The 25,370-nt window shown below is 52.8% G+C and overlaps 1 protein-coding gene across 1 annotated transcript in view; it reads left to right on the forward strand.

Moving 5' to 3' along the window:
- The window catches only part of LOC144611369 (protein shisa-8-like), a 136,588-nt gene extending 130,304 nt beyond the window's left edge, over nucleotides 1-6,284 (forward strand). The window contains 1 exon segment of the mRNA XM_078430441.1: nucleotides 5,486-6,284. Coding sequence (XP_078286567.1) covers nucleotides 5,486-5,877 — 392 coding nt within the window. The 3' untranslated portion in view covers nucleotides 5,878-6,284.
- The last annotated feature ends 19,086 nt before the right edge of the window (nucleotides 6,285-25,370 follow it).

Raw genomic sequence — 25,370 nt, forward strand, 5'->3', positions numbered from 1 at the left:
CAAAGTCCTTGCAAGCCCGATAGAAGCGGTCCATCAGTGACTGTAGTTCCTGCTGGGTGTGGGACACAACTGCTGCGTCATCGGCGAACAACATGTCTCTGATGAGAGCTTCACGTACTTTTGTCTTGGCTCTGAGGCGGGTGGGGTTGAAGAGCTTGCCGTCTGATCTAGTACGCAGGTAGATCCGCTCTGTTGCGGTGCCGAAGGCATGTTCCAGGAGCAGAGCGAAGAAAATCCCAAAGAGTGTGGGAGCGAGGACGCAGCCTTGTTTGACGCCACTGCGGATGTCGAAGGGCTCCGAGAAACTGCCATTGAACTGCACTGTCCCCTTCGTGTTGATGAGGATGGACTCTATCATGCTCTGCAGTTTTGGTGGGCAGCCAATCTTTGGGAGTGCCTTGAATAGGCCATCTCTGCTGACCAAGTCGAACGCCTTGGTGAGGTCAATGAAAGAAATATACAGGGGCATCCTCTGTTCTCCGCACGTCTCCTGGAGCTGGCGAAGGGAGAAGACCATGTCTACTGTTGACCTTCCAGCTCAGAAACCGCACTGTGTCTCTGGGTAGACACGTTCTACCAGCTTCTGCAGGCGGATCAAGATGACCCGAGCAAAGACCTTGCCGACGATGTTGAGGAGGGACATGCCTCTGTAGTTGTTGCAGTCACTTCTCTCACCCTTGTTCTTGACAATAGACAATAGGTGCAGGAGGAGGCCAATCGGCCCTTCGAGCCAGCACCGCCATTCAATGTGATCATGGCTGATCATTCTCAATCAGTACCCCGTTCCTGCCTTCTCCCCATACCCCCTGACTCCGCTATCCTTAAGACCTCTATCTAGCTCTCTCTTGAATGTATTCAGAGAATTGGCCTCCACTGCCCTCTGAGGCAGAGAATTCCACAGATTCACAACTCTCTGACTGAAGAAGTTTTTCCTCATCTCAGTTCTAAATGGCCTACCCCTTATTCTTAAACTGTGGCCCCTGGTTCTGGACTCCCCCAACATTGGGAACATGTTTCCTGCCTCTAACGTGTCCAACCCCTTAATAATCTTATACGTTTCGATAAGATCTCCTCTCATCCTTCTAAATCCCAGTGTATGCCATGGCATTCCTCATGTCCTGCGGTACAGCTCCATCTTGCCAGCACTGGCAGAGGACTTCATGCAGAGGAAGCGGTGAGGTAGTCTTGCAGTGCTTGATCAGGTCAGGGGAAATGCCGTCGCTGCCTGGGGCCTTGCCTTAGGCCAGGCTGTCAATGGCCTTGCTGAGCCCTTCTGCCGTCGGCTCTCCATCTAACTCATCCATGGTCACCAGGCACTCGATGGGGTCAAGGGCTGAGGAGGACACAGTGTTCTCTCTCTCGGGTAGAGGTCGGAGTAGTGTTCCACCCATCTCTCCACCTGGCATTTGTCTGTGATTACCTCCCCAGTGGAGGGTTTGAGGGGGGCTGTCTTGGTCTGGACTGGTCCTAGTGCCTTCTTAATGCCATTGTACATTCCCATGATGTTCCCTGTTATGGCGGCCGTCTGGATGTCCTCACTGAGCTGTGTCCAGTACTCATTGGGGCAACACCTGGCAGTCTGCCGAGCCTTGCTCCTGGCAGCCCTGAGGATGTGCAGGCTCTTCTCATTGGCTGACCGCTTGTACTCGGCTAGGGCGTGTGGCACGCTTGGCTTCGATGACGTGAGTCATCTCGGTCGACTTGGCCCCAAACCAGTCGTGTGTCTTTGAGATCTTCTTCCCAAGGCTGGTATCCTGCAGAGTTCCCCACTTCTCCCTTGCAGTCTCCAGGACACGAGGTGCCAAGTTCTCTCTCAAACGCCTCTGCAAACTGGTGCACGAGGTCTGGATGAGGCATCTTGCTGGCATCGATGCGGGGTTCCCCTGCTCCTTGGTGCGGTAGAACCTCTTTGGTTGCAGCCTGATCTTGCAACACACTAAGTAGTATAAGAAAATAACTGCAGATGCTGGTACAAATCGAAGGTATTTATTCACAAAATGCTGGAGTAACTCAGCAGGTCAGGCAGCATCTCAGGAGAGAAGGAATGGGTGACGTTTCGGGTCGAGACCCTTCTTCAGACTGATGTCAGGGGGGCGGGACAAAGGAAGGATATCGGTGGAGACAGGAAGATAGAGGGAGATCTGGGAAGGGGGAGGGGAAGAGAGGGACAGAGGAACTATCTAAAGTTGGAGAAGTCGATGTTCATACCACTGGGCTGCAAGCTGCCCAAGCGAAATATGAGGTGCTGTTCCTCCAATTTCCGGTGGGCCTCACTATGGCACTGGAGGAGGCCCATGACAGAAAGGTCAGACTGGGAATGGGAGGGGGAGTTGAAGTGCTCAGCCACCGGGAGATCAGGTTGGTTAACGCGGACCGAGCGCAGGTGTTGAGCGAAGCGATCGCCGAGCCTGCGCTTGGTTTCGCCGATGTAAAGAAGTTGACATCTAGAGCAGCGGATGCAATAGATGAGGTTGGAGGAGGTGCAGGTGAACCTTTGTCTCACCTGGGAAGACCTTGCAACACAGTAAGGAGCGGTCTGTGTGGCAGTCCGCACTGTGTGTGGAAACCATCGATCGCCCGCTCACACTAGTTCCACGTTATCCCACTTTCTCATCCACTCCCTGCACACTAGGGGGCATTTGACAGAGGGCCAATTAACCTACACATCTTTGGGATGTGGGAGGAAACCGGAGCATAGAGTAATACAGTGGGAAACAGGCCCTTCGACCCAATTTGTCCACACCGGCCAACATGTTTCTGTTTCTGTTTTCTGCTGCACAACCACCAACAGCTGGGCTTTCCCGTCCCAGCTAAACTAGTCCCACCTGCCCGCGCTTGGTCCACATCCCCCCAAACCTGTCCTATTCATGTACCTGTCCAACTGCTTCTTAAACAATGGGATAGCCCCAGCCTTAACGACCTCCTCTGGCAGCTCGTTCCATACACCCACCACCCTCTGTGTGGAAAAGTTACCCCTCAGATTCCTATTAAATCGTTCCCCTTCACCTTGAACCCATGTCCTCTGGTCCTCGATTCCCCTACTCTGGGCAAGAGACTCTATGCGTCTATCCGAGAGGAAACCCACTTGGTCACGGGGAGAACGTGCAAACCCCAAGCAGACATTATCCAAGCTCAGGATGGAACCCAGGGTCTCTGGAGCTGTGAGGCAGCTCTACCCACACAGCGCCACACTCCAAAGACGTAGAGGCACGTAGGTTAAAGGAATAGATGAATGAATGTCAATTGGCCAAGTATGTGCACGTACAAGGAATGTGCCTTGGTGCTCCGCTCACAAATGACAACACAAACATACAGTTAACAATTAAGAATAAGTGTAAGAAAATAACTGGTACAAATCGAAGGTATTTATTCACAAAATGCTGGAGTAACTCAGCAGGTCAGGCAGCATCTCAGGAGAGAAGGAATGGGTGACGTTCTTCAGTCTGAAGAAGGGTCTCGACCCAAAACGTCACCCATTCCTTCTCTCCCGAGATGCTGCCTGACCTGCTGAGTTACTCCGGCATTTTGTGAATAAATACCTACAATTAAGAATAAAGCATAAACACATCGAAACAATAAGGATAGAATATTATGGTCTAAACATGTGAGTGAAATAAACCAGAGCAAAAGGAGACAACAGACTTTTGGCTGTTGAGTAGAGCTACTACTCGTGGACAAAAGCTGTTTTTATGTCTGGCTGTGGCTGCTTTGACAGTCCAGAGTCGCCTTCCAGAGGGAAGTGCTTCGAAGAGTTTGTGGCCAGGGTGAGAGGGGTCAGAGATGATCTTGCCCGCTCGCTTCCTGCCCCTTGCTGTGTACAGTTCGTCAATGGGGGGGAAGGTTGCAGCCAACAACCTTCTCAGCTGTGCGAACGATGGTGCATGTGCAAACTGTCCCTAGTGTGTGTAGGATAGTGTTTGTGTGCGGGGATCGCTGGTCGGTGCGGGCTCGGTGGGCTGAAGGGCCAGTCTCTGTCTCCAAACTAAACTAGACCCGGGCCGTTTGGCCCATCGAGCCACTGCTGGCCCTCAGTCCAAACCTATCCCCCCCATTTGTCATCCTGCAAGACAGACTGCCCACATCCAATCCACTCGTCCGATTCTCCTCGGTGTAGAGCATGGTCATTCATGGCAGCCAATCGACATGGACGTCTCTGGGAGGTGCAGGACGCCCTGGTGCTAAGTGAGAACACTTTCTGTTGTCACAGGGTGAAGGTGCAAACTCCACATAGACAGCACCGAATCAAAACAAGTCACGGGCACTGCAGGACAACAGGTCTCTGCGGGAGACTGCTGTCAGCAACAGCTTTGATCTAACACAGAGCAGTACACCACCAGGAACATGCCCTTCGGCCCACAGTGTCCATGCCAAACATGATGCCAAGTTTAGCTTAGTTTAGCTTAGTTTAGTTTAGTTTAGTTTAGTTTAGAGATACAGCACAGAATCAGGCCCTTCGGCCCACCGAGACCAGCGATCCCTGCACACTAACACTACCCCGCACACACTGGGGACAATTTACCAAACACCAAGCCAATTAACCTACAAACCTGCACGTCTTTGGAGTGTGGGAGGAAACCGAAGATCTCGGAGAAAACCCACGCAGGTCACGGGGAGAACGTACAAACTCCGTACAGACAGCGCCCGTAGTCGGGATGGAACCCGGGTCTCTGGAGCTGAATTTTCTGTAAGGCAGCAACTCTACCGCTGCTCCACCGTGACGTTAATCTCATGCCTGCACGTGATCTATACCCCTCCATTCCCTGCACACCCGTGTGCCTGTCCAAACACCTCTTAACCATCATCGTACCGACCTCCACCACCAGCCCTGGCAGCCGCCATGCCCCCACCACCCTCTGTGGACACTCGCCCGCACAATACACATTCATACACTTACTCACACGCATCCACACACATGTAGGCACACATACACACGTGTGCACACATACACACTCACACACACATGCACACACAAACACACTCACATTCATTTACATACACTCATATACACACTCACACGCACACTCAAACATATGCATAGTTACGTGCACATACACACACACACGCACACATACACACACTCACACTCACACGCACACACACACACACACACATACACACACACACACACACACTCACACACACTCACAAGCTGCACATGCACACACACACGCTCACACACACTCACACACACTCACACACACTCATACACAATCACACACACTCACACACATACACTCACACGCAAGCACACACTCACACACATGCACACGCACACTGACACACACTCACTCACTCACTCACACACTCACACACACGCAGACACACACACTCTCACACACACGCGCACACACATGCACTCACACACACACACACACAGTGAAAATACAGAGTAAGTTCACTGGTCACAGGAGCAAAGTGAGGCCGCTCGGCCCGTCGCGCCTGCCCTGTCCCTGCTACCCCTCTCTGACCTGTGTTCCTCCCCCAGCAGAGACAGCGGTGGAGGATTTCTACGGCAAGCGGTACCCGGTGATGGAGCTGCCGGTGAGCAGCCGCCTGCTGCCGGTGAGCGATCGTCAGGCGGGGGAGATGTGTGCCTTCCTCACGCCCACCGCCCGGCACAAGGCCAAAGGCAGCAGGACCAACAGCTACCCTGTCTTCAGCTCCGGCTACAAGGGCTGGGAGCACGCGGGCGTGGGTGCTGGGGTGGGGCAGGGTGGGGGGCAGGGTGGGGGGCAGGGTGGGGGGCAGAGGCAGGGGTACGCTACCAAGCGGCAGTACAGCATCGAGCACCTCCCAGAGATCTTCAGCCCACCCCTCCACTACAAGCAGAGCCAACACCACCTCTCCACCAACAGCAAGACTGAGGTGACAGTGTAGCCCCCCACCCCACACCCACATCACCCCACACCCACATCACCCCACCCACACCCCACCCACACCCTCCCCCCACACCCACATCACCCCACAGCCACCCCACCCACACACACACCCCCCCCACAGCCACCCCCCCCACACCCACACCCCCCACACCCCACACCCACCCACCCCACATCCCAGCCCACCCCACCACACCACAACATGCAGAGCCAGCACCACCTCTCCACTAACAGCAAGACCGAGGTGACAGTGTAGCCCCCCACCCGCACACCCACCCCACCCACTCCCCACACCCCAGCCCACCCCCACACCCATCCCACCCACCCCACCCGCGGCTGTTGTCCCAAAGGCCACGACAAAGGAGGGGAGGGGGCGTCAGGACAACAGCTGGCAGTACCCGTGGTGGAGCAGGTGGTGAGGGGCAGGGTGGGTGAGGGAGAGGGGGGTGAGGGAGGGGCAGTTGAGGGAGGGGCAGGTGGTGAGGGGCAGGTAATGGAGGGACCAGTTGAGAGAGGGGCAGGTGAGAGAGGGACCAGGTGAGAGAGGGACCAGGTGTGGGAGGGGCAGGTGAGCAGGTGAGGGAGGGGAAGGTGAGGGAGGGACCAGGTGTGGGAGGGGCAGGTGAGCAGGTGAGGGAGGGGAAGGTGAGGGAGGGACCAGGTGTGGGAGGGGCAGGTGAGCAGGTGAGGGAGGGGAAGGTGAGGGAGGGACCAGGTGTGGGAGGGGCAGGTGAGCAGGTGAGGGAGGGGAAGGTGAGGGAGGGACCAGGTGAGGGAGGGACCAGGTGTGGAGCTGCCAGTGCCCGTGGCAGGTGGATGCAGCTCTGCGGTGGAGGGGTTGTGTTTCTTTGCATTGGGAGATGCGTTGGTGCTGTGGGGATTGCATTGCTGCAGAGTTGAGGCACTTAGCTGCAGCTGGGAGTTGCATTAACCCAACAAGGAGTTGCGTTTCTGCAGCGGGGGGGAGCTGCATTGCTGCAGTTGTGCTGCTGCAGCCGAGAGTTGCATTGAGGAAATGCATCGCCGAGGGGGGGAGAGATGCATTCTGCAGCGACACGCTGCGTTGTTGCAGCATGGAGTTGCATTTCTGCAGCCCCCCGCCCTGCCCCTGGCAGGTTTGCAAGGAGGGCAGGGAGAGGCTGGCGTCATCGGGGCCACATCCTCGCCAGGAGTGGTCACGGGTGGGATAGTATGGGACTGGAGCGCTGATGGGGGTGGGAGAGCAGTGGGCCGAATGGCCTGTGGATTCTTCGTAACCACCTGCCCTGTTGACGTTCCTCCGCTCAGTCACCCACCCCCACCCCCACCCCCACCCCACCCCCACCCCACCCCACCCCCCTCTCCTGCCCAACGAAGATCACAGGTGCAGAATTAGGCCATTCAGCCCATCAAATCCACTCCGCCATTCAACGCTGGCTGATCTATCTCTCCCTCCTAACCCCATATTCCTGCCTTCTCCCCTGACACCCAAGGCTCACTGGGTCTTGTTAAGAAGTATTGGAACTTCTGGTGAAGAGTTGCATGTAACTAGTGTCTCGAGGAGTGACATGCAGAGGGCCCTCTCTCTGCCTCACCCCCCCCCCCCCCCCGTCCCCCACAACTCTGTCCCTCCCCTTCTGAGGGAGAGAGTTCCAAACATTCCTGTCCCCCCCCTGAGTCTGGGATTTTCCTCCCCTTCCCCACCGACCCCACCCTTGCCCCTCCGACCCCCAGTCCAAAACTCATTGACTTTTAGTTTAGAGATACAGGCCCTTCGACCCACCGGGTCCACGCCGCCCAGCGATCCCCGCACACTAACACTATCCTACACACACTAGGGACAATTTTTACATTTGCCAAGTCGATTAACCTACAAACCTGCACGTCTTTGGAGTGTGGGAGGAAACCGAAGATCTCGGAGAAAACACACGCAGGTCACGGGGAGAAGGTACAAACTCCGTACAGACGGCGCCCGTAGTCGGGATGGAACCCGGGTCTCCGGCGCTGGAAGCGCTGTAAGGCAGCAACTCTACCGCCGCGCCACCGTGACCGCCCGGTTCTCGGTGCCAGTAGCCCATCACAAAGCGTACACTGACCCTCACCCTGGCAGGAAGAGACAGACACACGTGTTCTGCGTGCCATCCAAACAGATCAGATCATGCCGGTATGCACTGCAGATAGACACAGAGTGCTGCAGTAACTCAGCGGGCCGGGCAGCATCTCTGGAGGACAGGGGCAGGTGACGTTTTGGGTCGAGACCCTTCTTCAGACCCAAAACGTCTCCCGTTCCTTTTTCTCCAGAGATGCTGCCTGGCCCGCTGAGTTACTCCAGCACTCTGTGTCCATGTTCAGAAGGCAGTGGAGGCCAATGCTCTGAATACATTCAAGAGAGAGCTAGATAGAGCTCTTAAGGATAGCGGAGTCAGGGGGTATGGGGAGAAGGCAGGAACGGGGTACTGATTGAGAATGATCAGCCATGATCACATTGAATGGTGGTGCTGGCTCGAAGGGCCGAATGGCCTCCTCCTGCACCTATTGTCTATTGTTTTCCAGAGATGCTGCCTGGCCCGCTGAGTTACTCCAGCACTCTGTGCCCATGTTCTCCACAGATGCTGCCTGACCCGCTGAGTTACTCCAGCACTCTGTGTCTACCCTTGCCTCATGCACCATTTAGAAACTCTGACTTGGCTCAGCATCTAAAGGAACACTCTTCCCAGCTCGATACACAAGTCAGCAAGACTCCACACAGAGTGCTGGAGTAGCTCGGCGGGGGTCAAGCAGCATCCATGGAGGGAATAGTTAAAGCAATGTTTCGGGATGGGACCCTTCTTCAGACTCCCTCTTCCTCAGGAGGTGCTGGGGGAGGGGGGGGGGGCAGGATACCAACCTACCTCTGCCCACTCCAAAAACCTGCAGGTGTCAGGAGAAGGCAGGAGAAGAGGGGTTAGGAGGGAAAGATAGATCAGCCATGATTGAATAGACAATAGACAATAGACAATAGTTGCAGGAGGAGGCCATTCGGCCCTTCGAGCCAGACTTGGTGGAGTAGACTTGATGGGCCGAATGGCCTAATTCTGCTCCGATCACTTGGTGACTTTATGAGAGCACGAGAGACCGCTCAGCCCATCTTGTCCTTCATGTCCCAGTAGACCCACCTCACTTCCCCACTCCCAAATAAGGGACAAAAGGTGACGTCACTGCCCCGTGAGCTCACCCAGCCAGCGGCCACGTGCTCCCACTCCACCAATGGTGGCCGCCCGGGCCAGGAGGCGGGTTGCTACGCAACCTCCGTTAGGCAGTGCCCGGGCCCCCGGGCCTACAGTGTCCGGGCCTATAGTGACCGGGCCTACAGTGTCCGGGCCTACAGTGTCCGGGTCTACAGCGGCCCCCAGGCCTACAGTGTCCGGGCCTACAGTGACCGGGCCCTCAGTGTCCGGGCCCTCAGTGTCCGGGCCCTCAGTGTCCGGGCCTACAGTGTCCCCCGGGCCTAATAAGGGACAAGCGCAGTCCTGTACAGGACAAACCAATCTAGCCCTAAATACGGGATATCCTGGCTAATACGGGACAGTTGGCAACCCTAGCTCCAGCCCCCTCCAGCCCACATTGAGTGCTGTCCTGGACTGACACACACGCCACACACACTCTGCCCATCGAGTGGCACCCCCTTACCCGGATCCCACACCAGTCCCATGCTAAACTGCCACATTGCCATCAACTGCCCCACACTCTGCACACCACGGCCAGTTTACCCACCGACCTGCGTGTCCTTGGAACATCGGAGGAAACCGGAGCGCCCAGATGAAACACAAGCAGCCACGGGGAGAGCGTGCAAACTCCTCACAGGCAGCACAGGAGGGTGGGGACTGCAGCAGGAGCAGCGAGGCAGTAGCTCCACCCACTGCCCTCCTGTCCCCTCTCCCACCCTGACCAGCACCGAGGCCTTTCCCTCCATCTTGGTTGCCTCCCCTCCTGACAAGGGCTTCTCTTCTCTTTGCTACACCTCCTCTAGAGGCCAGTCCACCTTGGCCTACCTGATATCCCACAGTGTCCGGGCCTACAGTGTCCGGGCCTACAGTGTCCGGGCCTACAGTGTCCGGGCCTACAGTGTCCGGGCCTACAGTGTCCGGGCCTACAGTGTCCGGGCCTACAGTGTCCGGGCCTACAGTGTCCGGGCCTAGTGTCCAGGCCAAACATTTTAATTCCCCTTCCCTTTCCCACACTGACCTTTCTGTCCTGGGCCTCCTCCATTGTCAGAGTGAGGCCTAACGCAAATTGGAGGAACAGCACCTCATATTTTGCTTGGGCAGCTTACAGCCCAGCGATATGAATATTGATTTCTCTAATTTTAAGTAACCCTTGCATTCCCTCTCTCTCCCCACCCCCACCACCTTTTCCCCACCTAGGGTTGCCAACTGTCCCGTATTAGCCGGGACATCCCGTATTTTGGGCTAAATTGGTTTATCCCGTACAGGGGCCGTGCTTGTCCCGTATTAGGCTCGGGCGGCTGTAGGCCCGGACAGTGTGGGCCCGGACACTGTAGGCCCGGACACTGTAGGCCCGGACACTGTAGGTCCCGACAATGTAGGCCCGGACACTGTAGGCCCGAGCACTGTAGACCCGAACACTGTAGGCCCCGACACTGTAGGCCCGGACACTGTAGGCCCGGACGCTGTAGGCCCGGACACTGTAGGCCCGGACGCTGTAGGCCGGAACACTGTAGGCCCGGACGCTGTAGGCCCGGACACTGTAGGCCCGGACACTGTAGGCACCGACACTGTAGGCCCGGATGCTGTAGGTCCCGACAGTTTAGGTCCTGACACTAGGTTTCCAACATTTCAGCTCCAGGCACTGTAGGCCCGGGCAGTGTAGGCCTGGGCAGTGTAGGCCCGGAGGCCCGGGCGCCGCCTAACGGAGGTTGCGTGGCAACACGCCTCCCAGCCCGGGCGGCCGCCATTGGTGAAGCGGGAGCACGTGGCCGCTGGCTGGGTGAGGTCACGTGGGGCGCGGGGCGGTGACGTCACCTTGTCCCGTATTTGGGAGTGAGGAAGTTGGCCACCCTATCCCCACCCTAGACATCCCACTAGTTTCACTGTTCGCATCCTTGGATCCCTGTCGTTATCACCTCTTCCCAGCCAACAATGGACCCTTGTGGCCTCCACCCTTCCTTGGTCACCTGTTGCCGGCCCTGATTTGTTTCTGGCCTTTTCCTACCTCTAGTTCCATCGCCTCTACTTCCAGAATGAAGGTGGAATGCGATCTAAAACGTCACCTATTCTTTCTCTCCAGAGATGGTGCCTGACTTGCTGAGTTACTCCAGCACTTGGTGTCTTATCTTCAGTGTAAACCAGCATCTGCAGTTCCCTCCTCTATTGTTTCTCCTAGCCCTCCTGTGCCCCACCTCCCTCATCATGTCACAAGTGATAGGAACAGAAGTAGGCCATTCGGCCCATCAAGTCTATTCCGCCATTGATTCATGGCTGATCTATCTCTCCCTCCCAACCCCATTCTCCTGCATTCTCCCCATAACCCTGACACCCGCACTAATCAAGAATCTATCTATCTCTGCCTTAAATATATACTTTGACTTGGCCTCCACAGCCTTCTGTGGCAAAGAATTCCACAGATTCACCACCCTCTGACTAAAGCAACTCCTCCGCTTCTCCTTCCAAAAGGAATGTCTTTTAATTCTGAGGCTGTGCCCTCTATTCCTAGACTCTCCCACTAGTGGAAACATCCCATGGCCCTGGCACCGGGGCAAACCAAGGTGGAGCAAAGCACAAATCGCTGGAGTAACTCAACGGTAGAGTTGCTACCTCACAGCGCCAGAGACCCAGGTTCCACCCTGACTTCGGGTGCTGTCTGTACGGAGTTTGTACGTTCTCCCCGTGACCTGCGTGGGTTTTCTCCGGGTGCTCCGGTTTCCTCCCACACTCCAAAGACGTGCAGGTTTGTAGGTTGATTGACTTCGGTAAAGATAATAAATTGACACTAGTACGTGTAGGATAGTGTCAGTGTGCGGGGATCGCTGGTCGGCGCGGACCCGGTGGGCCGAAGGGCCTGTTTCCGCGCTGTATCTCTAAACTAAACTAAACTCAGCGGGTCAGGCAGCATCTCTGGAGCATGTTTCAGGTTTGGACCCTTCATCAGTGATTAAAGTAGGGCAGAGGTAGATGCAGGTGAGGGAGGGGTTTGATTGGCAGGGATAGGAAGAAGTCAAAAGACTGTGAGGCACAGAGAGAAGGGGACCGAAAATTGAAGCCAGAGGAATGGAAATAATGAAGGGAAAGAGGAATGGTTGTTGTAGATTAGTTACAGTATGTTAAAATTGGAGACTTCAATCTTCACGCCGAAAATAGACACTAAAATGCTTGAGTAACTCAACGGGACAGGCAGCATCTCTGGAGAGAAGGAATCGGTGACGTTTCGGGTCATGACCCTTCAGACTCTCAATGTTCATACCATTGGGTTACATAGAATATAGGTGCAGGAGGAGGCCATTTGGCCCTTCGAGCCAGCACCGCCATTCATTGTGATCATGGCTGATTGTTCACAATCAGTAACCCGTGCCTGCCTTCTCCCCATATCCCTTGATTCCACTAGCCCCTAGAGCTCTATCTAACTCTCTTTTAAATTCATCCAGTGAATCGGCTTCCACTGCCCTCTGTGGCAGAGAATTCCACAGATTCACAACTCTCTGGGTGGAAACGTTTTTTCTCACCTCAGTTTTAAACGGCCTCCCCTTTATTCTAAGACTGTGTGGCCCCTGGTTCTGGACTCGCCCAACATTGGGAACATTTTTCCTGCATCTAGCTTGTCCAGTCCTTTTATAATTTTATACGTCTCTATAAGATCCCCTCTCATCCTTCTAAACTCCAGCGAATACAAGCCCCAGTCTTTCCAATCTTTCCTCGTGTGACAGTCCCGCCATCCCGGGGATTAACCTGGTGAACCTGACCTCGTTACGATACGATGCAATAGAACGTTATTTATCCCAGGGGGGGAATTGATCTGCCAACAGTCACATGAAACTTGAGATTAATATGGTGAGCGGAATCTGAGGTGGCCTCTCTCTGTCAATGGTGGAGACAGGTTGGTGTGGTGATGGGAAGGGGAGCTCGTGATCGGGAGAGTCCAGTCGGCAGCAAGTCTACTCATGGTCTCGCCAATGTACTGGAAGCCAAATCTTTTCTTCTGGCGCTCAGCTTCCAAAGTGAGCGAGATTGGGGGGGGAGGGGAGGGGAGGGAGGGGGTGAGGGTTGGTGGGGAGGGGGGGTAAACGAGGCGATCTCAGGCACCAGGGAGTGCTGTGCTATCAGAAGTGGGGGTTGCGATACCGTGGTCCGTTTTGTGGTGGCCTTTGACAGCATTTAGCAAAAAAAAACAAGAGACAACCCTCTAATGTATATTTTTATTGAACTCAAAACCTGACTCGTCCACAAGAGGGGTTTGTGTGCAAACCTAGATTGTAGAACTTGTCCAAATGTCTGTACAGGAATATATCGACTATTTAAAACACAGGGAAGCAGAGACGAGAGGGTGACACTGATATCTCAGGCACGGATGGTTTCATAAGCGATAGGAGCAGAATTAGGCCATTCGGCCCATCAGGTCTACTCCACCATGTAATCATGGCTGATCTATCTCTCCCTCCTAACCCCATTCTCCTGCCTTCTCCCCATAATCCCAGTTTCAGTTTAGTTTATGGTCAGGTGTACCGAGGTACAGTGAAAAGCTTTTGTTGCGTGCTAACCAGCCAGCGGAAAGACAATACATGCAGAGGGCAGAGGGCGGTTGTAGGTCTGGGAGGTGTGGGGCCTGGCCACCCCCCCCCCCCCCCCCGCTTCCCTTGCCCCCTAGCTCGTGGTCCTGAGGCAAACAGTCCAGCGATGGGTCCCACTAGGGTTGCCAACTGTCCTGTATTACCAGGGACATCCTGTATATTGGGCTAAATTGGTTTGTCCCTTACGGAACCACCCTTGTCCCGTATTAGGCCCGGGGGCCGCTGTAGGCCTGGACACTGTAGGCTGGGGGGCCACTGTAGGGGCCCGGACAGTGTTGGCCCGGAGGCCCGGGAGCTGCCCAACGGAGATTGCATAGTCACCCGCCTCTTGGCCCAGGCGGCAGCCATTGGTGGAGCGGGAGTACGTGGCCGCTGGCTGGGCGAGGTCACGTGGGGCGCGGGGCGGTGACGTCACCTGTTGTCCCTTATTTGGGAGTGAGATAGTTGGAAATCCTAGGTGCCACTGCCAGGACAGTGTAGCAATTGAGGGGCCGAATGGCCTACTCTGGCTCCTCTTCCTCACACATCCTGGCAGGTCAATATGACCCAGGGACGGTGCTGAACACAAGACTCGGAGGGATAATGATGATCGGACCGAGGCCCCTGGTACCCTTTCACCAGAATCTATGCCATGCCAGTGGTCATGGGGAGAAGGCAGGAGAAATGGGGTTGAGAGGGAAGGATAGATCAGCCGTGATTGAATGGCGGGGTAGACTCCATGGGCCGAATGGCCTGATTCTGCTCCTTGAACCTAGAAGGAACTGCAGATGCTAGTTTAAACCGAAGACGGACACAAAATGCTGGAGTAACCCAGCGGGACAGGCAGCGTCTCTGGAGAGAAGGAACGGGCGACGTTTCTGGTCGAGACCCTTCAGACCCGAAACGTCACCTGTTCCTTCTCTCCAGAGACGCTGCCTGTCCCGCTGAGTTACTCCAGCTTTTTGTGTCTGTCTTCGCCTTGAACCTGTGACATTTGCGGGTCCGTTCTGGATCCCACGCTCTCCAGCGTAGGCCCTGTGCTCCGGCCACTGAGTTGTCGCCGTGGTTACGCAGGCCAAGGCCGAAGCCTAGGCCCCAGAGCCCACAGCTCTTTGGCAGGGAGATAGCAGACGGGCATTTACAGAGATGGTCCTTGCTTCCTTATACTGCGGTCGTAGAGAATAGCAAACTTTCTTTCCATGTATTCCACTGCCTGTAAATGTGCCGTACAATTTCTGTTCTTCGATTTCTACGCGGGCAAATGTATTCTTCGGTGTTATCGGAGGCAGTTTCTATTGTTCTTCGCCTCCGTTTGCCTGTTGGTAGTTTCCAAATGGTGTAAATTCTGTGCTTTAAACTTCTTCAACACCATCCTGAGTTGTAATTCTGAAACAGGATGTTATGAATAAATCAGGCTTTGTACTCCAGTGTGTTTTGTACGATCTCAGTTTGGGGTTCGTGGCTGCCCCCCTGCGCCAGTCTCCCGGCACCCTCAGTTAGTGCCCAGCTTGGGTTAAAGTGGGTCAAGCTGCCCCTGGGCAGAACTGCCCCACTTCCATGTGAGGTAGTCATCGATCCAAGGCTGGGATATGTGTGCTGAAGCCAGCCCTTAATCTATATACTAAAACTATCATTTGTTTGTTTGTTTGTTCCTGAACTACAGCCAAAAAGGTACACGGTAGCGCGACAATTTTACGCCCACCTTACTCACCATCGTCCCTTTGGTGCTAATGGAAGAAGTTTCATTGAAATCGGTGTTATATTTTTAGTTATTCACATTTTAAAAGTTTAAATCTATCTCCTAGGGAGGGAGGGAGGGAGTGAGGGAGGGAGGGAGGGAGGGAGGGAGGGAGGGAGGGAGGGAGGGAGGGAGGGAGGGAGGGAGGGAGGGAGGGAGGGAGGGAGGGAGGGAGGGAGGGGAGTGAGGGAGGGAAGGGGGGAGGAGAAGTGGGGTTGAGTGGGATGGAGTGGGGGAGATGGGGAAGGGGGGCAGGGGGGTGGAGAGAGGGGGAGGGAGGGTGAGGAGGGAGGGGGGGAGGGGGGGAAGGGGGAGGGAGGGAGAGGGGGGGGAGGAGAGGGTGCTGCACCAATGCAGGAGAGGTTTGGTGAAAATGTTTCTTCTCACCTCAGTTTTAAATGGCCTCCTCTTTATTCTAAGACTGTGTGGCCCCTGGTTCTGGACTCCCCCAACATTGGGAACATTTTTCCTGCATCTAGCTTGTCCAGTCCTTTTATAATTTTATACGTTTCTATAAGATCCCCTCTCATCCTTCTAAACTCATATAACCATATAACAATTACAGCACGGAAACAGGCCCGTTCGGCCCTACCAGTCCACGCCGGCCACTTTCTCTGACCTAGTCTCATCTACTCAACTCCATTGAATTCAAGCCTAGTCTTTTCAATCTTTCCTCATATGACAGTCCTGCCATCCCAGGGACCAATCTCGTGAACCTACGCTGCACTGCCTCAATTACAAGGATGTCCTTCCTCAAATTAGGAAACCAAAACTGTACACAATACTCCAGATGTGGTCTTACCAGGACCAAGTACAACTGCAGAAGAACCTCTTTACTCCTATACTCAAATCCTCTTGTTATGAAGGCCAACAGGCCATTAGCTTTCTTCACTGCCTGCTGTACCTGCACGCCAACTTTCAGTGACTGGTGTACAAGGACACCCAGGTCTTGCTGCACCTCCCCCTTACCTAACCTGACACCATTGGGATAATAATCTGCCTCCTTGTTTTTGCCGCCAAAGTGGAAGTTGACCTTGAAACCTTGAGACTTTGAAACAGGGTGGGCCGAAGGGCTTGTTTCTGCTCTGTATGTCTAAACTAAACTAAACTGTACATCGCCTGTTGGCAAGGCCCTGCACAACCTCTCTCAGATACTGAACCACACATCCCACTGACTGCCAGAACTCCCAACAGTGTTGAATGCTTCTCCCAGCTTCACCAAAATATAGAAAAGGCTATTTAAAAATTTACACTGTTAAAAAAAGCCAAGGATTAAAAATGCAAAAGGATTGAAATAATTAACACCTAACAGTTCAAATTAAACACATTTAAACATGTTTAAATTAATAATTAAATGCATCCTCATTAATAAATCAATTCGCAAGGAAGTCAATTGCTTGAAACTTGCCCTTATCTCTGCCGAGGGTGAGGAATGATGTGCAGAAATAAGGAACTGCAGATGCTGGTTTACACAAAGAGACACAGAGTGCTGGAGTAACTCAGGCAGCATCTGTGGAGAACATGGATAGGTGACGTTTCACAGAGTGCCGGAGTAACTCAGCGGGTCAGGCAGCATCTGTGGAGAACATGGATAGGTGACGTTTCACAGAGTGCTGGAGTAACTCAGCGGGTCAGGCAGCATCTGTGGAGAACATGGATAGGTGACGTTTCATAGAGTGCCGGAGTAACTCAGTGGGTCAGGCAGCATCTGTGGAGAACATGGATAGGTGACGTTTCACAGAGTGCTGGAGTAACTCAGCGGGTCAGGCAGCATCTCTGGAGAACATGGAGAGGTGACTTTGGGTCGGGACCGTTCTTCGGAATGCGTTCCCTGGGTAAATGAGGAGGGAATGGTCTCAAACCCAAATACCATCTGTCCATCCCCCTCCACAGATGCTGCCTGACCTGCTGAGTTCCCCCAGCTCAGATCAGTCCGAAGAAGGGTCTCGACCCGAAACGTCACCCATCCCTTCTCTCCAGAGATGCTGCCTGTCCCGCTGAGTTACTCCAGCACTTGTGTTGCTCTGTCTTTGAGTTCCTCCAGCACTTGTGTTGCTCTGTCTCTGAGTTCCTCCAGCACTTGTGTTGCTCAAGGCTGTAGCATCTGTGTTCTCTTGTGCCTGTCTCAGCGTACCTACCTCTCTCCACATCCCCTGACCCTTCAAAGGTGCGGAGATTGAGGCAGCTCACTTTGAATGTTCCTTCAGTGACTGACCCTCGGCAGCTCTCTAATGGAGAGGGTAATCTTCTTGTCTCTCCAGCCTGCACTACCCCTGAGCTCGGGACCCAGCTCTGACCAGCGATCCCCAGCACACTAACACTACCCTACACACACCAGGGACAATTTTCACATTTATACCAAGCCAATTAACCTACAAACCTGCACGTATTTGGAGTGTGGGAGGAAACCGAAGATCTCGGAGACAACCCACGCAGGTCACGGGGAGAACGTGCAAACTCCGTACAGAGAAACTGCCCTCCATCCGGACCTCAGGATCTCTCACCATTCTGAAGACGGCACGGTGGCGCAGCGGTAGAGTTGCTGCCTCACAGCGCCGGAGACCCGGGTTCAATCCCCACTACGGATGCTGTCTGTACGGAGTTTGTACGTTCTCCCTGTGACCTGTGTGGGTTTTCTCCGAGATCTTCGGTTTCCTCCCACACTCCAAAGACGTGCAGGTTTGTAGGTTAATTGGCTTGGTATAAATGTGTAAATTGTCCCTAGTGGGTGTAGGTTAGTGTTAGTGTGCAGGATCGCTGGTTGGTGCGGTTCTCAGTGGGCCGATGGGTCTATTACATAGAAAATAGGTGCAGGAGGAGGCCATTCGGCCCTTCGAGTCAGCACCGCCATTCAATGTGATCATGGCTGATCATCCAAAATCAGTACCCCATTCCTGCTTTCTCCCCATATCCCTTGTTCCCCTCAGCCCTAAGAGCAAAATCTAACTCTCTTTGAAAACATCCAGTGAATCGGCCTCCACTGCCTTCTGTGGCAGAGAATTCCACAGATTCACAACTCTCTGGGTGGAAATGTTTTTCCTCATCTCAGTCCTAAATGGCCGACCCCTTATTCTTAATAAGGCGCGCTTGGAACGTGGCAACTTCAACAGCCTGACCGTGGGAGAAGACGGCAGAGGAAGAGAAAAGACATTCTGGCCTTCCATCACAGTGAGGAGGTGACTGGAGGAGACTCACTGTGATGGATGTTGCTTTTTTTGTTGTTGTTTTGTGTTGGTTTGTGGTTGTGTGTGTTATTGCTTATTTTATTGCTCCTTACTGTTGGACTGTGGGTGACCAAATCTCGTCCAAAAGACTTGTCTTTTGGATGACAATAACGGTAATTCTGATTCTGATTCTGATTAAACTGTGTGTGGCCCCTGGTTCTGGTCTGTTTTAAACTAAACTAAAAATCTTCAGTGAGGTTACCTCTCCTTCTCCCGAATCCCACAGAATGCCGACCTCTCTCCCTCCCTCTCCTCGTGTGCCGGAGAGACACCCAGGCACATCAAAGGGCTCCCTCGGTGTCTTCCTCCACCAGCTTGGCGAAGACACGTCTTCCCTTGGGTGGGATTACGGGAACACGCTGGGAAAACTCTCCGGAATGATGCCGTGCAGCAGCGCCACAGACGTTCCTGTGGTTGGGATTGGCTCCACATTATTCCTGAGGTTGTGATCAACTCCAGAGAAATTCCCAAGTTTGGGATCAACCAGCAAATGACCAAGGTCGGGATGGCTCAAAGAAATACCTCAGGTTCGGGATTGGCTGCAAAATATTCCCAAATTTGGGATCGGCCCCGAAAATGTTACCACGGTTCAGATTAGCTCAAATAAATTCCTGAGGTTGGGAATAGTTTAATTGAGTTTTGGTTTAGAGATGCAGCGCGGAAACAGGCCCTTCGGCCCACCGTGTCCGCGCCGACCAGCGATCCCCGCACACTAACACTATCCTACACAAACTAAGGACAATTTACATACACACTAAGCCAATTAAACCTACAAACCTGCACGTCTTTGGAGTGTGTACACCGCGCACACACACTCACATGCATGCACACACACACGCATGTGCACGCACACTCACAGACACACACGCATACACACACACTCACACACACTCACACACACACAAGCCACACACACACACATACACACACATACAGACACACAGATACACAATACAAACACACACATACACACTCACACAGATACACACACATCCATGCAAACACACACACATACACACACACACGCATACACACACACTTACATACACGCACACACATGCACACATACGCGCACACATACATATACACACACACACAGTTACACATACACACAGACACATAACACACCCACATCACATATATCCACACACACACACACTTATATACACAAATATTCACACACAACAGGCGCGCACACACATACAGGCGCGCACACACATACAAGCACATAGACACGTACACAGACGCTCACACAATGGTGATGATGTTAATGTTTAGATGATTTTCACTCTTGTCCAGTGTTCCTCCTCTCTGCCCTCCACGTACAGTAGTAACTCTCCCCTTTTATTTTAGTTTACAGATACAGCACGGAATCAGGCCCTTCGGCCCCACCGAGTCTGCACCGACCAGCGATCCCCGCACACTAACACCACCCTAAACACACTGGGGACAATTTACATTCACACCAAGCCAATTAACCTACAAACCTGTACGTCTTTGGAGCGTGGGAGGAAACCGAAGATCTTGGAGAAAACCACGCAGGTTACGGGGAGAACGTACAAACTCCGTACAGACGGCGCCCATAGTCGGGATGGAACCCGGGTCTCTGGCGCTGTGAGGCGGCACTACTCTACCGCTGCGCCAACGTGCCGCCCTAAATGTAGATCGATGCACTTAAACTATACACGATACACTACAACTATACTCAATACATTGAGAACTATATTCTGTATCCCTTCACTCTACCGATTGTACTTGAGTTGTATTTATAGGTAGTACTAGACCAAGAGGACCCTTTGGGCCCAAACCTCTCCTGCATTGGTGCAGCATCCTATCCTCACCCTCTCCCCTCTCTCCTCAACCCCCCCCCCCCCCCTCCCCTCTCCCCTTCTCCCCACTCCCCCTTCCCCCTTCCTCCCTCCTCCCCTCCCCCTCCCCTCCTTTAAACTTAAAAATGTGAATAACTTAAAAAAGATAACACCGATTTCAATAAAACTACTTGCATTATCACTAAAGTGACAACGGTGAGTAAGGTGGGCCTAAAATTGCCGCACTGTCGTGTACCGTTTTGGCTCAAGTTCAGTCACAAACAAGATAACAAACGAGAGTTTTAGTATATAGATTACCTGATCAGTTTGGATGGCATGCAAAACAAAGCTCTACACTCTACCTGGTACAGGTGACAATAACACAGCACTGTGACGCAGCGGGTAGAGCCCACTACCTCACTATTGCCCGAGACCCGGGTTTGATCCTGACCTGGGGTGCTGTCTGTGTGGAGTTTGCACGTTCTCCCAGTGATTGCGTGGGTTTTCTCCGGGTGCTCCGGTTTCCTCCCCACCACTCCAAAGAGGTGCGGATTAACTTGTTAAGTTGTCCCTGGTGTGTGTAGGGTAGTGTTTTTTTTATTCCAAAAAAATCATTCAATTATTAAAAATAATATTTACAATACAATAAAACGAAACAGATACATGATACAAGGACAAACAAATATACTAAATAGACCACTGAACAATTATGTTACAACTCTTTGTCCAGGCGGCTGAATCCATGGAAATCCAATCCATGAGATGGATGGGAGGCCATTAATCCATTGGAATTCCGTGTGAGGAGCCCCTGGCATCGACCGCAAGTCAGAGTCATGGAGCCATTGAGACTAAGTCATAGTTATTGAATCGTTGAGTCATAGAGTCCCAGAGCGTGGGAACATGCCCTTCGGCCCAACTGTAGACTAGCCACCATATTCCTATTTGGGCAGTCATAGAAACAAAGAAACATAGAAAATAGGTGCAGGAGGAGTCCATTTGGCCCTTCGAGCCAGCACCGCCATTCATCGTGATCATGGCTTGAATCATCCACAATCAATAACCCGTGCCTGCCTTCTCCCCATATCCCTTGATTCCGCTAGCCCCCAGAGCTCTATCTAACTCTCTTTTAAATTCATCCAGTGAATTGGCCTCCACTGCCCTCTGTGGCAGAGAATTCCACAAATTCACAACTCTCTGGGTGAAAAAGTTTATTTCTCACCTCAGTTTTAAATGGCCTCGCCTTTATTCTTAGACTGTGTGGCCCCTGGTTCTGACTCCCCCAACATGGGAACATTTTTCCTGCATCTAGCTTGTCCAGTCCTTTTATAATTTCATACATTTCTATAAGATCCCCTCTCATCCATCTAAACTTCAGTTACAGTCAATGAATCAGTGAATCGTTGAGTTATAGAGTCACAGAGCATTGAACAAGCCCTTCGGCCCAACTATAGATTAGCCACTTCGGGTCGGTCCCGACTAAGGGCGCCGTCTGTACGGAGTTTGTACGTTCTCCCCGTGGACCTGCATGGGTTTTCTCCGAGATCTTCGGTTTCTCCCACACTCCAAAGACGAGGAGGTTTAGGTAGGTTAATTGGCTTGGTATGAATGTAAATTGTCCCTAGTGTGTGTGTAGGATAGTGTTAGTGTGCGGGGATCGCTGTCGGCGTGGACCCGGTGGCCGAAGGGCCCGGTTTCCGTGCTGTATCTCTACCACAAAACTAAAACTAATCACCCCTCACCCTCCTGCACTCAGAGGGCAGTCTGTTTGGGACAGAGTGGTCAACATTGGGGGGCAGGGAACTGGGACCGAGTAGGCCCGGGCCTGGGACCGGCTCTCCACTTGAAATGTTGTTGAACATAGCAGCCTGACACCCTGTCCTCGTGCTATTTTTACAACTCATTTCACTATATATTTTTTTAAATCTTGTGCTAATGCCGTCACTAGAGATCATTTTCGTTGTGTGCAAGAAGTGCCAGTTTGCTGGTAATTAAAATGTTATTCCCCTGGACAGCTGAGATGAACTTCAAAGGATGAGAATAAATCCCTCCCCTGTTCTTCCGTTCAGAGCTGCACACACAGCGAGAGGAGGCTTTTAAAAAAAAATCTCAGGTCACTGTGTCTCACTTTTACCCAGAATAGGCCTGGAACACAGAACACAGAGGAGTACAGCACCAGGAACAGGCCCTTCGGCCACCGGGTACGCGCCGACCAGCGATCCCTGCACACTAATACTATCCTACACACACACACACACTAGGGACATTCACAATTTTTACCGAAGACAATTAACCTACAAACCTGCACGTCCTTGGAGTGTGGGAAGAAACCGGAGCACCCAGAGAAAACCCACGCGGTCACGGGGAGAACGTGCCTGCATGTGATCCATACCCCTCCATTCGCTGCAAATCCGTGTGCCGAGATCTGGGTGTCCTAGTGCATCAGTCACTGAAAGGAAGCATGCAGGTACAGCAGGCAGTGAAGAAAGCCAATGGAATGGTGGCCTTCATAACAAGAGGAGTTGAGTATAGGAGCAAAGAGGTCCTTCTGCAGTTGTACAGGGCCCTAGTGAGACCGCACCTGGAGTACTGTGTGCAGTTTTTGGTCTCCAAATTTGAGGAAGGATTTTCCTGCTATTGAGGGCGTGCAGCGTAGGTTTACTAGGTTAATTCCTGGAATGGCGGGACTGTCGTATGTTGAAAGACTGGAGCGGCTAGGCTTGTATACACTGGAAATTTAGAAGGGTTGAGAGGGGATCTTATCGGAAACGTATAAGATTATTAAGGGGTTGGACACGTTAGAGGCAGGAAACATGTCAATGTTGGGGGAGTCCAGAACCAGGGGCCACAGTTTAAGAATAAGGGGTAGGCCATTTAGAACTGAGACGAGGGAAAAAAATTTCAGTCAGAGAGTTGTGAATCTGTGGAATTCTCTGCCTCAGACGGCAGTGGCGGACAATTCTCTGAATGCATTCAAGAGAGAGCTGGATAGAGCTCTTAAGGATAGCGGAGTCAGGGGGTATGGGGAGAAGGCAGGAACGGGGTACTGATTGAGAATGATCAGCCATGATCACATTGAATGGCGGTGCTGGCTCGAAGGGCCGAATGGCCTCCTCCTGCACCTGTTGTCTGTTTAAACAGTATCGCCCCATGGAGGACAGAGATTAAAACTTTCCCCCACCACAACATGGTGCAGTAAACTAACTGAGCAACCAAAACATACAAAATAAGTAGGAATGTGTAAGAATAAAGGAGAAGGGCTGTCTTGTGCACAGCCCTGGAACTGCAAACCAAAAAGTCATTGTGATTGTAATTGTAATTAATTTATTAGCCAACTGAAGAAGGGTCTCGACCCGAAACGTCACCCATTCCTTCTCTCCCGAGATGCTGCCTGACCCGCTGAGTTACTCCAGCATTTTGTGAATAAATACCTTCGATTTGTACCAGCATCTGCAGTTATCTTCTTATAATATACAAGGGATTTGATTTGGCACTAATCATACAAAAAAGCAGCAAGACACACGACTATCTAAAAACTAACGTAACCATCCACCACAGCGTGTCCACTGTGATGGAAGGCAGTAAAGCCTTATCTCCTTCCCTCTTTATTCTCAAACTCTGTACAGACAGCGCCCGTAGTCAGGATCGAACCTGAGTCTCCGGCGCTGCATTCGCTGTAAGGCCAGGGGAGTAGAACCATCCGCGTCGGGGCGATCGAAGCTTCTGCGGTTGGGGTGGTCGAAGCTCCTGAGGCTTGGAGCTCCTGAAGTCGGTCCCTCGCCAAGGGACCGCCAGCTCCACGATGTTGAAGTCTCGCGGTCGGAGCTCCTGAAGTTAATCCCCAACAGAGGCCTCCAGCTCCACGATGTCAGGCCGCAGCGCGGACGGTGATACAATACGGGAAAAGTCGCATCTCCTCCGTGGAAAGAGATTAAAAATAAGTTTCCCCCACCCCCCCCACATACAACAAAACTAAAGGTACACTAAAACATACAGGGCAGCACGGTGGCGCAGCGGTAGAGTTGCTGCCTTACAGCGAATGCAGCGTCGGAGACCCGGGTTCCATCCTGACTACGGGCGCCGTCTGTACGGAGTTTGCACGTTCTCCCCGTGACCTGCGTGGGTTTTCTCCGAGATCTTCGGTTTCCTCCCGCACTCCAAAGACATACAGGTTTGTAGGTTAATTGGCTGGGTAAATGTAAAAATTGTCCCTAGTGGGTGTAGGATAGTGTTAATGTGCGGGGATCGCTGGGCGGTGCGGACCCGGTGGGCCGAAGGGCCTGTTTCTGCGCTGTATCTCTAAATCTAAAAAAATACATTTAACTGCAGAATAAAAACAACAAAGAAGAAAAAGATGAGACAGACCGTTGGCGAGGCCGCCATTGATCGGCGCCACCGTACGGAGCTCCTGCTTATGACCTTTACTCTGTGACCTTGCCCCTCTTATTGACCTTTAACCTGCGACCCTGTTCCTGACATAGAACTTGGAAGAGGACAGCACAAGTACAGGCCCTTCGGACCTCAATGTCGGTGTGGAACGTGATGCCAAGACCAACAATTATCTACCTGCACGTGGTCCACATCCCTCCTCTCCCTGCACATCCAATAGCCTCTTAAACACCATTATCGTATCTGCCTCACCCACCACCCCTGGCAGCACGTTCCGAGCCCCCACCCCCCTCTGTGTAAAAACCTTGCCCCCTCACTTCTCCTTCAAACTTTGTCCCTCTGACAGGAAAGCCATGCACTCTAGTCCTAACCTTTGACACCCGCACTAATCAATAATCTATTTCTCTCTGCCTTAAAAACATCCACTGACTTGGCCTCCACAGCCTTCTGCGGCAAAGAATTCCACAGATTCACCGCCCTCTGACTAAAGAAATTCCTCCTCATCTCCTTCCTAAAAGAGCGAACTTTAATTCTGAGGCTGTGGCCTCTAGTCCTAGACTCTCCCACTAGTGGAAACATCCTCCCCACATCTACTCTATC

This window comes from Rhinoraja longicauda, chromosome 40 (assembly GCF_053455715.1).
Source record: "Rhinoraja longicauda isolate Sanriku21f chromosome 40, sRhiLon1.1, whole genome shotgun sequence".
NCBI classification, from domain to species: domain Eukaryota; kingdom Metazoa; phylum Chordata; class Chondrichthyes; order Rajiformes; family Arhynchobatidae; genus Rhinoraja; species Rhinoraja longicauda.